At 35.2% G+C, this 13,245-nt stretch overlaps 1 protein-coding gene and 1 long non-coding RNA gene across 2 annotated transcripts; both read left to right on the top strand.

Moving 5' to 3' along the window:
- The first annotated feature begins 5,528 nt into the window (after positions 1–5,528).
- On the top strand, positions 5,529–6,673 carry LOC149947156 (uncharacterized). Its single transcript, XR_016480456.1, has 3 exons — positions 5,529–5,854; positions 5,983–6,138; positions 6,201–6,673. It is a non-coding gene; the product is annotated as an uncharacterized LOC149947156 (long non-coding RNA).
- A 5,442-nt stretch (positions 6,674–12,115) lies between these two features.
- Positions 12,116–13,245, top strand: LOC149947155 (uncharacterized). Its single transcript, XM_090172597.1, has 2 exons — positions 12,116–12,243; positions 12,582–13,245. Exons 1-2 carry the CDS (start codon positions 12,235–12,237, stop codon positions 13,089–13,091), a joined length of 519 nt encoding a protein of 172 aa, XP_090028723.1. The 5' UTR covers positions 12,116–12,234; the 3' UTR covers positions 13,092–13,245.

Below are 13,245 nucleotides of genomic sequence, written 5' to 3'. Positions count from 1 at the left end.
ACGGTTGCCCTCCAAATATCCCTCCCTCTTTAATTACTTAGACTTGAAGTTTGTGATAGTAAACGACCTTGTTGGTAAATAATTCGTTTATATTGATCTAGTTTTTTGAATCAACTTTTTCGATGTAATTTTTCATATTTTACTCTAAGCAATAATAACGGGTGCCCTTTTCCCAGTATCAACAGACAGGTTTCTCACATTTTCCATGTTTTAAACCATTATAAAGCGACAAAAACCACCGATGTATTGACTACCGGATATTAAAGGTACTTTATAATTATTTTATCACAACTTCATTCATAATTTTAGTTTTGTGTTTTAATAAATAGTAAGTTGGTTATTTTAATGGTGTGACTGACTTTCCAACTTAATGAATTTGATTTATTTATCCAGCAGTTCCCCGATTCCCTTTCAATTAAATAAAGAGGTGCACCACTGTTTGAGACAAAGATGATGCAACATTAGTCTGGGCTTGCACTTCGAGACATAATCTTTCTGAACATATTGAATGTATTAAGGCTAAAGGCTGCTTGAAAAATTATACCCGCCTTTCTTTTTCCACGAATGCTGCTTTTGATGTGTAATAATCTGTGTTATTTGTTAAATGTTTCTAGTGTACATCAATTAACACGTGAATGAAAAAAGGAAAGAATTCAAAAATAAAATTTGTAATTCCTCATTTTCTCAAGTGTTTGAACAATTTCAGTAACGGTACGTCATTCATCCGTGTTGAATTAATTTGGCAGCAAAATATCAGCTTCCTAATTCGTGTGCTCTTACGTCAGAACCTTGAGTGTCTATGGAAACAAACTCAAAAGCAGACGGAAGAGGAAGTAAATACTCCAAATTTCACCCCAACAAAGAGTCTCGGAAATAAAGGGGCTAATAGGTTTTTTCCCCAATAAAAGCTTGCTGATGTTAACGGCAATAGTAAGTGTTGCTCGCGTGACATAAAGATATTTCGACCACTCTCTTACGCATTGCAACCTGACCATCTGAATTAAAGACATTAAAAGTCGATAGTTGACTGGGACCTAGGGTGGTGCCTTGGGTATTAGCCTAGCTGATTATTATTATTATTATTATTATTATTATTATTAAATTTAATACACATGTATTTTGTATAGGATTTTATGTAATCGAGGCTCCGAAGACCAATATATATTTAAAAATAAATATGACACTTCCTATTATTTTAACTTTATTTTCCTTATTGGACCTTTTTTCTTCACTGACACTTTCGTACAAACGCTACTTGGACTTGTAACCGAACTGATTAGAATATTATCGTCCTTCGTATTGCACTTTGGGCTTATTTTGACACCTTGATTGTGCTTTAACTCTGAAAACTATGTTGGTGATTTTCTCGAATTGTCATCGTTATTGTTATCATGTTAACTATGATAAATCTATTATTATTATTATTCAGAATTAATATTTCTGAAGAAAAACTATTCCGATCTAACATATCTCAATTTCATGTACCCTCTATAAAAACTAGGCAAATGATAACATTTTCAATTTCCAAATGACTTGCAACGATTTCATTGATAAAATTGATATTTTCTCTTGCAAATACCAATATATTTTAAAGTTTTAAAATTGAATTGTCAAAATTTTTCTTTCTTGGCTTTTTTTGTATATTTAAATATTTTCATATTGTAGCTACATATATGAATTTCTAAATATTGTCCAATTGCTATGTATATCCTTGAAGGTATGTTTAATTGTACTGTTGATATGCACAATAAACATTTAATTTAATTTAATTTAATTTAATTTCTTTATTAATTTTTATCGTATCCGTGGTATTTAGTTTAACCCTAAACGGTGAGTTTATTTTTAAAATTTGTTTTAAATTACGTACCGCTCAAAATACCTTTCTTTATCCCAGAAATATTTTGCGCTACAATTGCGAATAGGTATGCCCAAAATCATTCTAAAACAGCCTAATTAATTTAATTCGTTCAAGGGTGTAGGAAACTGGGGGGGGAGTGCCTCTCCCTAGAAGTCTGCTGGGAGGGGCAAGTAATGCTATTGCCCCTCCAACTTTTCGGTCAGTTGAAATCTTCAAAAGGCTCAAATTCTCATTTTAAAAGCACATAAGGCTTAAGAACCTTTCCCGCCAATTTACATAGTAGTAAAACGTACACATGCATTCGAAGAAGCTACACTCCATTAATAAATTCAAAACCATTCAACAGACCCTTTTCGTTTCTCTTTGCCCCCTCCAACTTCTAGAACGTTCCTACTGAATTCGTTGACGATGAAATTTAGTAAAAATGTGGTTTCGAATATATTAATTTTAATTTATGATTTATTAACATTTCAGTAGCTTCAGTAGCGTAGTTGAGGTTTGGTTCAGGAGGAAACATACAACTGAAATAAAAGTGTGCACACAAAAGATATACTTTGGCGGGGTTACGTCCCCTTGTTAGGCCCCCGGGCTACGCGCTTCTAACATTTATATATCATATTTTCTAACGATAAATAATTTTTTCTTAAAATAAATGATTTTCACCTTTAATCGAATGAAGCTAGGTTTCCAAAGGCGCCTGGAAATTCAATTGACCCGGGTCGAATTTCGTCCATTGAAGATGTGTATAAATTAACAATTTGAATTATCGCTATTTGAAGGTATTTGAAGGTCGAGATGACTGTTTTCAAGGTTTTAGATAACCCTTTTTTATAGTTATTTAGTAATTTTCGTTTATACGATTTTAGTATATTTTAGATACAAACATGTTTCAAGGTCAAGATCACCCATATAGGAACCCCTGGTCTATGGAGTTATCCAACAGGCCAGTGAAAGAATTCTGTAGAAATTCAGTTTGTAATTTAAGGGACTTTGGAAACCTAGCTTTACGATGTCCGGCTCGATGTTTTATCAAACGCCGAAACCATAATAAGCCCCTAGCAGGTCCCGCACGTTTCTTCGAATTTTTGTGACGATTACTTCAAGAGCTTACTGGCGTCATTTATTAATGATGAAACAACTTTAGAAATACAGACTGCACAATAATGTTAAATGATTGGCCCGTCGTAGCGCTATAAACGTACATAGCAATATTTGGGTACAACAATAATCGATTAGTTTTCAAACATTCAATTTGAATTAATTTTAAATAAAATACTGATAATCAACAAACGCTAATGGAAAATTGTGTAAAGAAAGGCCCTGAAAAATTCAGGCTTGTTAAAAAGTTCAAAAGGTTAAAATATTGGTTTAAATTTAAAGATTCGGCTGACTAGTCCCTTCAGTCAGTGGTGTATTATCCAGTAGGCTAAGTAGGCTTATGTCTAGGGGAAAGGAACTTGCCAAGAGGTATGGGCCTCAGGGGGATAGAATGTGCAAGGTCATAGGGGCAAATATGAACGCTTGCATTCAAAATTGAAAAAAAACGTTCAAAATCGCTTTCTCTCCAACTGCTTTTTTTAATCCATTCAACCCCGACCAAAGCATTCAAATTCGAACAAAAAACAAGTTTGGCCATCGAGAGGTGAAAATACACAATGCGCGCACATGCAAAGACAGTTGCCCCGTTCTAAGGTCATAAAGGGCGCCGTGTGGTTCGATTGCCAATCGTAGGTCTAAGCGTAGTCATAATAAGCGTATTTACGTCAAGTCAACCTGTAGATAGACGTGAGTGGAAATGGACGTTAAGTTTTCGACCGGACCGTGAAATATTGGGAAGAAAGTAATGATAATTTGTTTTTGAAAAGTTTAACGCAGTTACGGAGTAAGTCGTCAATCGTACAGTTGCACGCTAATATACCGGACGGATAATATCTCAACAAGCCAATATTTAAATTCGAATATAATATGTTTAATAATAATAATAATCAGCTAGGCACCACCTTAGGCCTAAGTCATCAAGTGCGTTTATATAGTGATTCAGTGAAACGGTTTTAGTGTAGTGTATGTCCACCTCGAAATATAAGAAAATGAGATGCAATAGATTTGATGAGGAAATCATATTATTTTTGAAACTTGACTAAAGAGAGTGGGAAAAAATGGATTTTTGGGTGGGGTAAAAACTTAATAAATTTGTGTACGAAAATAAAGACTGTTACAGAAAAAATTAAGAAACATTACGTGTGGAAAACGTAAAAATCCCTCGTGGCGTCACAATGGCGACCCCTACCTCCGTTTTTTTTAGCATTGCAACTACATTAAAACAAAATAATCGAAAATTAAGTATATTTTATAGCGGTCACAGGACTATAAATTGCATTGCAAACTCTTGATATATCGTTTATTGGTATACCTTGAACACTACGAATTCTCCTTTCACGGCGATTTTATCTATTGCTTCTCAGTCTTCCAATTGAGAATGAATTATTATACTTGCTGAGTAACGGCATATTCATTCGTCCCGGCGAAACATTAGACTAGGCTTATCTTAATACCTATTTTTACTCAATTCTCTGGTAGGTTTTAATATTTTCGGATATAATCAGTTTACATAAGGGTAGGTCGAGCTTGTTTTCGAGTAGGCTACAAATGGTTATATAAACCTTTTATTTCCCAATGGTGGACCTAACTTTATCGTTGTTTAAGGAATCAAACTATAGCGATCAATTATGAATATATAATTGCGTTTTTGTAAAGCCATCAAATATGAGTACTAAACCATTCTGATTTCCAAGCGAAACTCTGAATTCGAATTTAAACGCTATAGCGTTCAAATATTAATGTTTTAGCCACATTTTACAAACAATTCAATAACGAATACTTCACCTTTCAATTGTGAACGAAAATTTAACTTTAATTTTGAACGCCTTAAAAATATTCAAATTTGAAGGATAAAGCATGCTGCCCCAGTGTCGAGTTAGAAGAAACCACCTATGGACTGTGAGAAGGATGATAAAATACGCGAAAAAGTAGATTAGTCCATAATTAAAAGGGATAATATAGCTAAATCCTAAATAAATTTGAAGAAATTAAAAAACTTACTAATAACTCGTACCAATAGGTCTTCGGGCACAAAACGCGAAACTCGGATAAAATAGATCTTCGAGTAATAAAATAAATTAAAATTAAATAAAATAGCCAGAAATTCCAACGGTAGACCGGTTTCGTTCTATTTGGAACTCATCAGTACCGTGCGAGAAATCTGGCTGGCGACTGTCAAATCTAAAGGAGAAACTAAGCCTAAACATCAAAAATTAGATTACTATAGTGAGTTGCAGGCTAAGAAAGACAAAATATATAGTACAATCGGCGCAAGGATGCCTCAGATCGTTTCCGGTCATTCCACCGCGCGAAATTTGAATTTGGCCATTTTACGGTCAAATCCAAATTTTGCTCTTTTTGTCGTCTTTTAGCGCCATCTAGAGACCGAAATTGGAATCTATTTTTTAAATTCATGTTGTCATGAGTTTAATTACTGAATGCAGCTAAAGAAGGTTCGATAATTGAAGCTCCAAATATTTTAAATAGCCCAAGAGGTTACTATAAAAAGCATGATAATGGTTTATTGTTAACAAGTAAAGAGAAAAATATAATTTTAAACGTCTATTCGCCACCGAAAACTACAGCTGCGCCACCTAGTCACACTGCCTAGAACTATATTTGGGTGATACGGGTAATGGCGTTATGCGAAAATGCGCGTTTTATAACATCAATTAAAACATTTTACCAGAAATTTACTAACGATTTTAGCTTTTTTTTTAAAGCGTGTTCTAATGTTTTGTATTAACAAAGGTGTATATACGACATTTATTTATTAATTTTGAACTGTCAATAGGTATTGAATTCGTAAATATAAGTATAAATATTCGAGTTTAATAACACTATGAGTAGGCCTTGGAGAATTCATACAAGGGATCAGTTTGAAAGCTAGTTTTAAAGGTATGTAGGAAATTTATTATTATCTTCACATTAGAACAAGCCCAGATTGTTCTAATTTCATAGACTAGTAGCTTCAGCATTTTGTATAATGTATAATGTATTTTAAATAATTTTATTTGGTATATTAGTGAATCGCTCCATGCTTGAAATTTTTAAGTATATTGGAGAGTAGTCTACTCTTGATCCATAGAATAAGGTGTGCGGATGCTTAAAACAAAAGTTAAAATTTGAAGTTGGTGATGGAAAACACAGCATTGAAAGGTCCATTGTTCATGCAATAGTGGGTAAATATATTTTTTATTAAAACCCAATTCTTTAATGTAACCTGTTTTATTTATTATTCTAGAAATTCAGGCTTTTGCAAACATGCAGTAAATTGCTGGTCTATTTTATATATAAAGATACTGAGAGCTATCCCAACTTTCTGACTTTAGAAGTGGGGTAAAATGAAGGAAAAGAACTAACTGTGCCTTTGGTATTGTACGGTAATAAAATGGTTAGAGTTGCGAGGGTTAAATTTGCCTGGCTCAAAAAGGTTTATGTACTCTTATTTGGTCACTTAGTTAGTCTCAAAAATTTATTTCTAGCTTTTAGTCGGGATGAAATATTTGTGGAGAGTCCATTTGTAGCAAAGATAATATCAATTGAAGAGGCAGTGGCACAAAATAACTAAGTTGGAAAGGAAGGAATCTACTGGATAACGACTGTAGAGGCTACTATGGAAAAATTCAGCTAGGCCTTTTCATTTTTTTGTCTATTCTCTCAAGGGCTATTTTTAATTGATATTAAGAGAGACTGACAATATTTGAAGAAAACGTTGTCCAAATATAACTTTTCTTTAACTAAAATCTAAAATAAAAATTATATAATTAAATTTACACTTCTAGTCAAGGAAAGTTATATTTTTAATATGTTAAATTAGTTCCTATTTTAAATTTTGGCCAATTAGTATTTGTAGATAACAAATGAACTGAACTATTTATGTTATGAATTTTCTACTCAAAGCCATGTTAACTAAAATGGCAAAAACAAATGTATTATAGAATTAATTCAAAGTTAAAAGCAATTAAATTCATTGAAGAAACCACTTAATTAGAAATTACAATAGAAGTTAATAAAATGTTAAGATACGCAAAAAAGTATTAAAAATAAAAACCATTTGAATTTACAGTATTATTTTTAATCATATTGGGATCTGCGGCAATAGCTCGAAATGTTATTAATCAACTCGAAAACTCATACCGAACCATCAGGGTGGCAAAGATAGGAAAATTGGGGTCCAATACAAAATAGAAAAATATGCCCTTTTAACGCATAATTTTGTGGGCCTCAATGTAATATTTTCCAGCGATAATGACAATCGAACGGCTTGACCTAAAATTAATTTAATTCATTAGCATTTCCTTATTTTGCAGTATATAATAAAACAGATCACCTTCAAAACGATTCACAAAACGTAGGGTCCTCTCTTTTCATTTAGTTACATTGGATTTGTAATAAGTCTACATGGTAAATTATTGCTTGGAATGGCACTGCATTTCATGCGTCTCTTGAATTATCTTCATCTAAATGACAGTTATTATCATATATATTTAATAATATTAACTTTAAAATCAGTAATAACAAGTAAAATTTGTGTCTCACCATCTCTTTCTAAAAAGTCTTTATCTTTAAAATGGGCGCTGCAAATCTGTGCCCACTAACTAGGCATCTTCCCTGATTTTATATTAGTTAACCACACATTAAAAAGATTTTTGCATTTCGGAAAATTGTGAAACGATAACTCCAACGTTCTTTTCTCACCATTTACCCGAATTGTAATATTTTTAAGGGCAGTATTACTACAGAAAGGTACTTCGCAATTTATGCCACCTCTGCGCCTACAATCCGCCATATTAATCGTTTGTTTTGATCAACAAAGTACGCAGACAAACCAAGCTGCAGGGGTAGCGACTGTGGCGCCGCCTATACCCGTTTCGCTAGCGAATAGCTCATTAAGACAACGTTACCCCCAAGAAAGCGTGGTAACTATTTTAACAGAAACTGCCGATTTAACTGGTAAGAGGTAGAAATAAATTTACAAAATTAAATAAGTATACATTCTATTTTAAATTTAAGAATGATAGGAATGCCTTATCTTTTAAATTTGCTCGCCACCACAATTACGTAATTAAAAATAAAGATTCCAATTTCGGTCTCTAGATGGCGCTAAAAGACGACAAAAAGAGCAAAATTTTAATTTGACCGTAAAATGGCCAAATTAAAATTTCGCGCGGTGGAATGACCGGAAACGATCTGAGGCATCCTTGCGCCGATTGTACTATATATTTTGTCTTTCTTAGCCTGCAACTCACTATAATCTACTTTTTCGCGTATTTTATCATCCTTCTCACAGTCCATAGGTGGTTTCTTCTAACTTAACTTATCGTATATTCTATTCTCCACCACACTCCCCCCTTTTCGGCTTTCCGTTGCTATATGCAACGCGTTTTGAAATTTTTAATGTTTAGTCTTAGTTTCTCCTTTAGATTTGACAGTCGCCAGCCAGATTTCCCGCACGGTACTGATGAGTTCCAAATAGAATGAAACCGGTCTACCGTTGGAATTTCTGGCTATTTTATTTAATTTTAATTTATTTTATTACTCGAAGATCTATTTGATCCGAGTTTCGCATTTTGTGCTCGAAGACCTATTGGTACGAGTTATTAGTAAGTTTTTAATTTCTTCAAATTTGTTTAGGATTTAGCTATATTATCCCTTTTAATTATGGACTAATCTACTTTTTCGCGTATTTTATCATGCCCCAGTGTCGGCCATGTGAACGCTAAAGCATTGAATTTTGAGTGTAAGGTTTTTACCTCTCCGAGGGGACTTTGTACCCTAGGAGGGGTTATACAACCACCGTGTCTGTCTGTCTGTCTGTCTGTGGGTCTGTCTGTCAGGCCTGCGAACGCGTTCCCATTTTCGGGGCAAAGTGTAATCACTGCGTACCCAGTTTCTTAGAATCAGGGAAAAGATTTTTCCAAAAGCGCCCTCTTTTTGTCATTGGGTGTAGCATAATTTTTTAATCGGCCGGGATTCGAACCCGAGCCCTCTTGAACGACAGGTGAGCGTTCTACCGCAGAACCACGGATACCGTTACGCTTCACTAAAAATTAAAAACTCTTCCGAGGAGAGGTATATTTTGGCTGGCAAACTTGTTAGAGTGTACAAAAGTAGACGGTATACAAAGATTCAAAGATTTATTCTCCACGAATTCGAACAACAGCATGAGTTTTTGTAATTTCGACGATTAACACAGGTGTATCCTAGTCAAGGGCCCTAGATACCACAAAGACTGACATCAATTTCGCTTTGTTACGGTCCCTAGACATCATATGACCTCGCAGCGGGCAAAGACAGTGTGCTGCACCCACAAAATATGTCAGTAAAAATATGAATGTAATTTCTTAATTAAAAATTGGTGGAGGAGTGTCACTGTCCCTAGACATCGTCTGGCATCGCAACGGAAACAGGCCCCAGTTGTCCACTAACGCAGTAGTTCCTGATTATATTTTCACCGTTCAAGTTTTTTCATTTCACACTAAAGCAAAAACATGCCTCATATTTGGGTCCGAAACTATTAAATATTTAGTAGTGGGGTGGCGGAGTTGTTAGCACTTTCGCATCGCAGCAAGAGGAACCGAAATCGATCCTAGTTTGTGGCAATTGGTGAAAAATCGTAACAGCTCCTTCCGCGTTGAGTTTGAAAGTTCTTTCCCCACTGGTTTAAGGGGTTTTTCCCCGAGCTCTTCGGTTTCCCTTTTCTAGTGTTGTTAATTTTCCGGAAAAATTAAATGCGGAAAATTTTCCAGAAAAGGTTCCGGAAAATTTTCCGAATTGCGGAAAATTTTCCGCAAATCGGAAAAAGTAAAAATTCAAACATATATTACTTTTTAAGGGTTTTTAAAGTTTTTAACTTTTTATCGATATAAAATGTGTAATATCAGTAAACATACTACAAAACATTAATAGTGTTACATTGTTAATCAGTTTAAACTAGTCTAGAGGTTTAGTTTTACTTTCAGAATCGAAAAAATGAGGCGAAAATGCCGCTTTATATAAATTTTCAAACATTACATTAGACTTATCTTGGAATGAAATTTTTTTTTATTTTTTTCCAAAAAATACGGAAAATTTTCCGGAAAAGAGGCCTCGGTCATTTTCCGGAAAATTTTCCAACTTACAACACTACCCTTTTCCATAAAAACTTGTTGAGGTTAGCGTTAAAAGTAAGCATGAAGGGCTTGCCACTACCCTCGTACGCAATTTAACTTTGTAGCCTGAACTAATGGCTTTAAAAGTCGCTCGATGACTTAGGCCTAAAGTGGTTTATTTAAGTGTCTGTATTTTATCACATTATGTATAACGTATTATAATTTTTTTTAATAATAACTCACTAACTGGGTTTAAATCTAAAATTGTTCAATGGTAAATTCATGTCGATAAAAAACTACATAATACGTTAGACATAATGTGATAAAATACACACTTAAATAAACCTAATCGTATTGATAAAATGTAGAATTGTATGGTTACTCATTTCAATTTATAAGGTTTCAGAGACAACATTTAACTATGTTAAATTTATTGGCTTTTTTCTCTACAAAATCTGTAATTTTTCGAACTCCATGTAAGAGATCTCAACCACGCACAAGCAATATTGCTTATGTGAAAATGCGTTTTCTATAATAATAACTTTTGTAACAAAAAGTGCTTTAAAAAAATAAATATCTAAAATAAATAAATTCCATAGGAAAAAGTGCTTTAATTAACCTTCAGACGGTGCCATACAGGGCGATATTTGTCTTAAGATTTAAGATGAGAGAAGATTAAATACATGCTAGGCTACGAATTGTAGACTTAAATAAAATACACTCCACACTGGAAATTGATACTAAATTGATGCCAATTTGAAATTGTAGTACTTTAATTGGGTAATCTGCCACTTGTAGATCAAAGTTGTCAACGGTGAATCGGTGATTCACCAAAAGTATATACTTATGACAGTTTACTTTAGTGTGATGTTTTGAACTGAAACGAGCGGATGGCTCAAACCACGATGCCCTATGCCGTCGACCAGCGAAAACCACGCCCCAATGTCCGATAGCAGTGGACTACCATAAACTCCAGGTGGGCCCAAATGATGACATTCAAGATCTTTATCTCGAAAATATACTTAACATGTAGATCTCGAACTTAAAAATGGCATGGTAACCACAAACCCTTATTTTGTCATGTTTCTTAAATTTTCATGTCATCTTTAAACTTAATGTAATTTTACTATTTTTGGGAAAACTTTCGTAATAGAACCGTTTTAAATGGCAATCAAAAACTACGAAGTTAGAAAGCATCTCGAACCAAATTATCGCAGAATCATGAATTTATTCATATATGAAATCGTCGCCCACTTGAAACCTATTTCGATATTCTTTGTCTTAAAGCGCCCAAAACAGAAAAGACACACAGAAGATTAGAAAATGAGTGACTAGGAAAACGGACAACTAAATTATAATGAATTTACACGTAACACACTCTTCAAGGACAATCTTGAAGAAAATATACATTTTACCTATTACAATTTAAATTTTGTATCTACTGCAAAATTAAACAACGAACTATATCCTACGTGGTTTAGTTTCAGTAACTAACATTCTGAAGTAATTGCGTCCCTTGCGTGGGATTTTACCCAAATTATTTAATTTTTTAAGAAATCAAAAATCGTTTTCGGGGTGTTTACCTTTTTGCTTTAATTCTGAACGGCATTCTGTAATTTATAATTTTGTACGCGTGTCTAGGAAATTTAGTATTATTATCGATATTATTTGCAAATTAAAACTAATTTAAAACTTTTCAATAAAGAATCATTTGTTTTATTTCGAATTTAACTCGTAAATACACGATCAAAGTACCGCGACTACTGAGCGAAAGAGGCGAAAGTTGATAAAATATAACGAAATGTTTAATTCATATCGCGCCAATTTTAGTTGCTTTGACGAAAAGTAATGGATCTTTGCTTCGAAAGATTTTAGATGTAATTAGCGATAAAATGATCCGCTGCGGGTATTTTTTTCCGTTTCATTCACAAGCGACGGAGATGAAATACTTAAACATCTCCATGAAAAAAGTAGCGGCTCAAACTCTCTCTCTCTCTCTCCACCTCCCGCAAATGTTCGTATATTAATTAAACCCCACCGTAATTCCCATTTTTTCATTGAAGGTTTTTTAGGCGTGACCGCACCCTCAGCGAGGTATAAAAGGGCTTAGACTCGGTGGTTTGGTCACAATCTTCATTCTCTAGATCCTAGCACCAGGACACAGAAGACCTCACACCAGTCGAAATGGCCAACGTAAGTTTCATTTTACTCTGTTAATTCCGCAACATTTATAGGAACTAAATTACTTAGTACTACTGGGAACCCTTTTAATATTGTTCATTTAGGACTATTTTAGTGGTAAGATTGGAGCTTTCTTATGGTTGGAAAAGTATTTTATTAGATCTGAGGCCGTTTTGCGAATGGTTTAAGAGAATAGTGATATGTGTCCGCTAGAATGTCGCGATTTAGCTGATTGTGTCAAGTAGTTTTCGCCACTTTCATTGCCCTTAAAACGTTGTAAAGACGCGGTCGTTTTGAAATTTTCATACAATGTACTGTATTGAAATAAATTTAAAATTTCTTACTTGCAGCTTTACGTATTCGTTGCTTTGGTAGCCGCCCTCGGCGTTGCCCACGCTGGAGTCGCCCTCGCTCCATACGGCTATGCCGGTCTCGGTCTCGGTCTCGGTCAATACGCCGGACTTGGTCATTACGCCGGACTCGGTCACTACAGCGCTGGACTTGGTCTCGCTGCCCCTGGTCTTTACGCCGGAGGTCTCCTCGCCGCCCCAGGCCTTTACGCCCCAGGACTCCTCGCCGCCCCAGGACAAGCCGTTCTCTCCAACCCAGGTGGTCTCGCCGCTTCCGTCGTCCCAGGCATCAACGTTGGCGCTGACGGTCAAGGCCCAGCATCTGGATCCGCCCTCGTCGGCCCAACCGCCGTCCTCCACGGCTCCTCCGCCACCCTGTACGCCTCCACCGGCGCCGTCAAGGGACACGCCCAAGCTGGAGCCAACCTCGCCTCCTCCGGTCTCCTCGTCTCTCCATCCTCCGCCGGAGCTAACATCCCAGCTGCCGCCGCCGCCGTCCTCAGGATCTAAATCTCCTTCTTCGTCGCTCTCCCTCTCTGTCGTGCTATTGTCTCAAGCTCTTCACCCGCAACTTAACTTTGTTAAGCGTGTCACATTTCAAATGTTCGCTGTCTCATTGTACATAAAGTAATATTATTAAAAGTGCGTTGCTTTTAAGTTCAAA

This window comes from Leiobunum rupestre, chromosome 4, assembly GCF_980474605.1.
Source record: "Leiobunum rupestre chromosome 4, qqLeiRupe1.1.hap1, whole genome shotgun sequence".
In the NCBI taxonomy this organism is placed as follows: domain Eukaryota; kingdom Metazoa; phylum Arthropoda; class Arachnida; order Opiliones; family Sclerosomatidae; genus Leiobunum; species Leiobunum rupestre.
The sequence above is the reverse complement of the archived record's forward strand: the minus strand, read 5'-3'. Positions and strand labels throughout refer to the sequence as shown.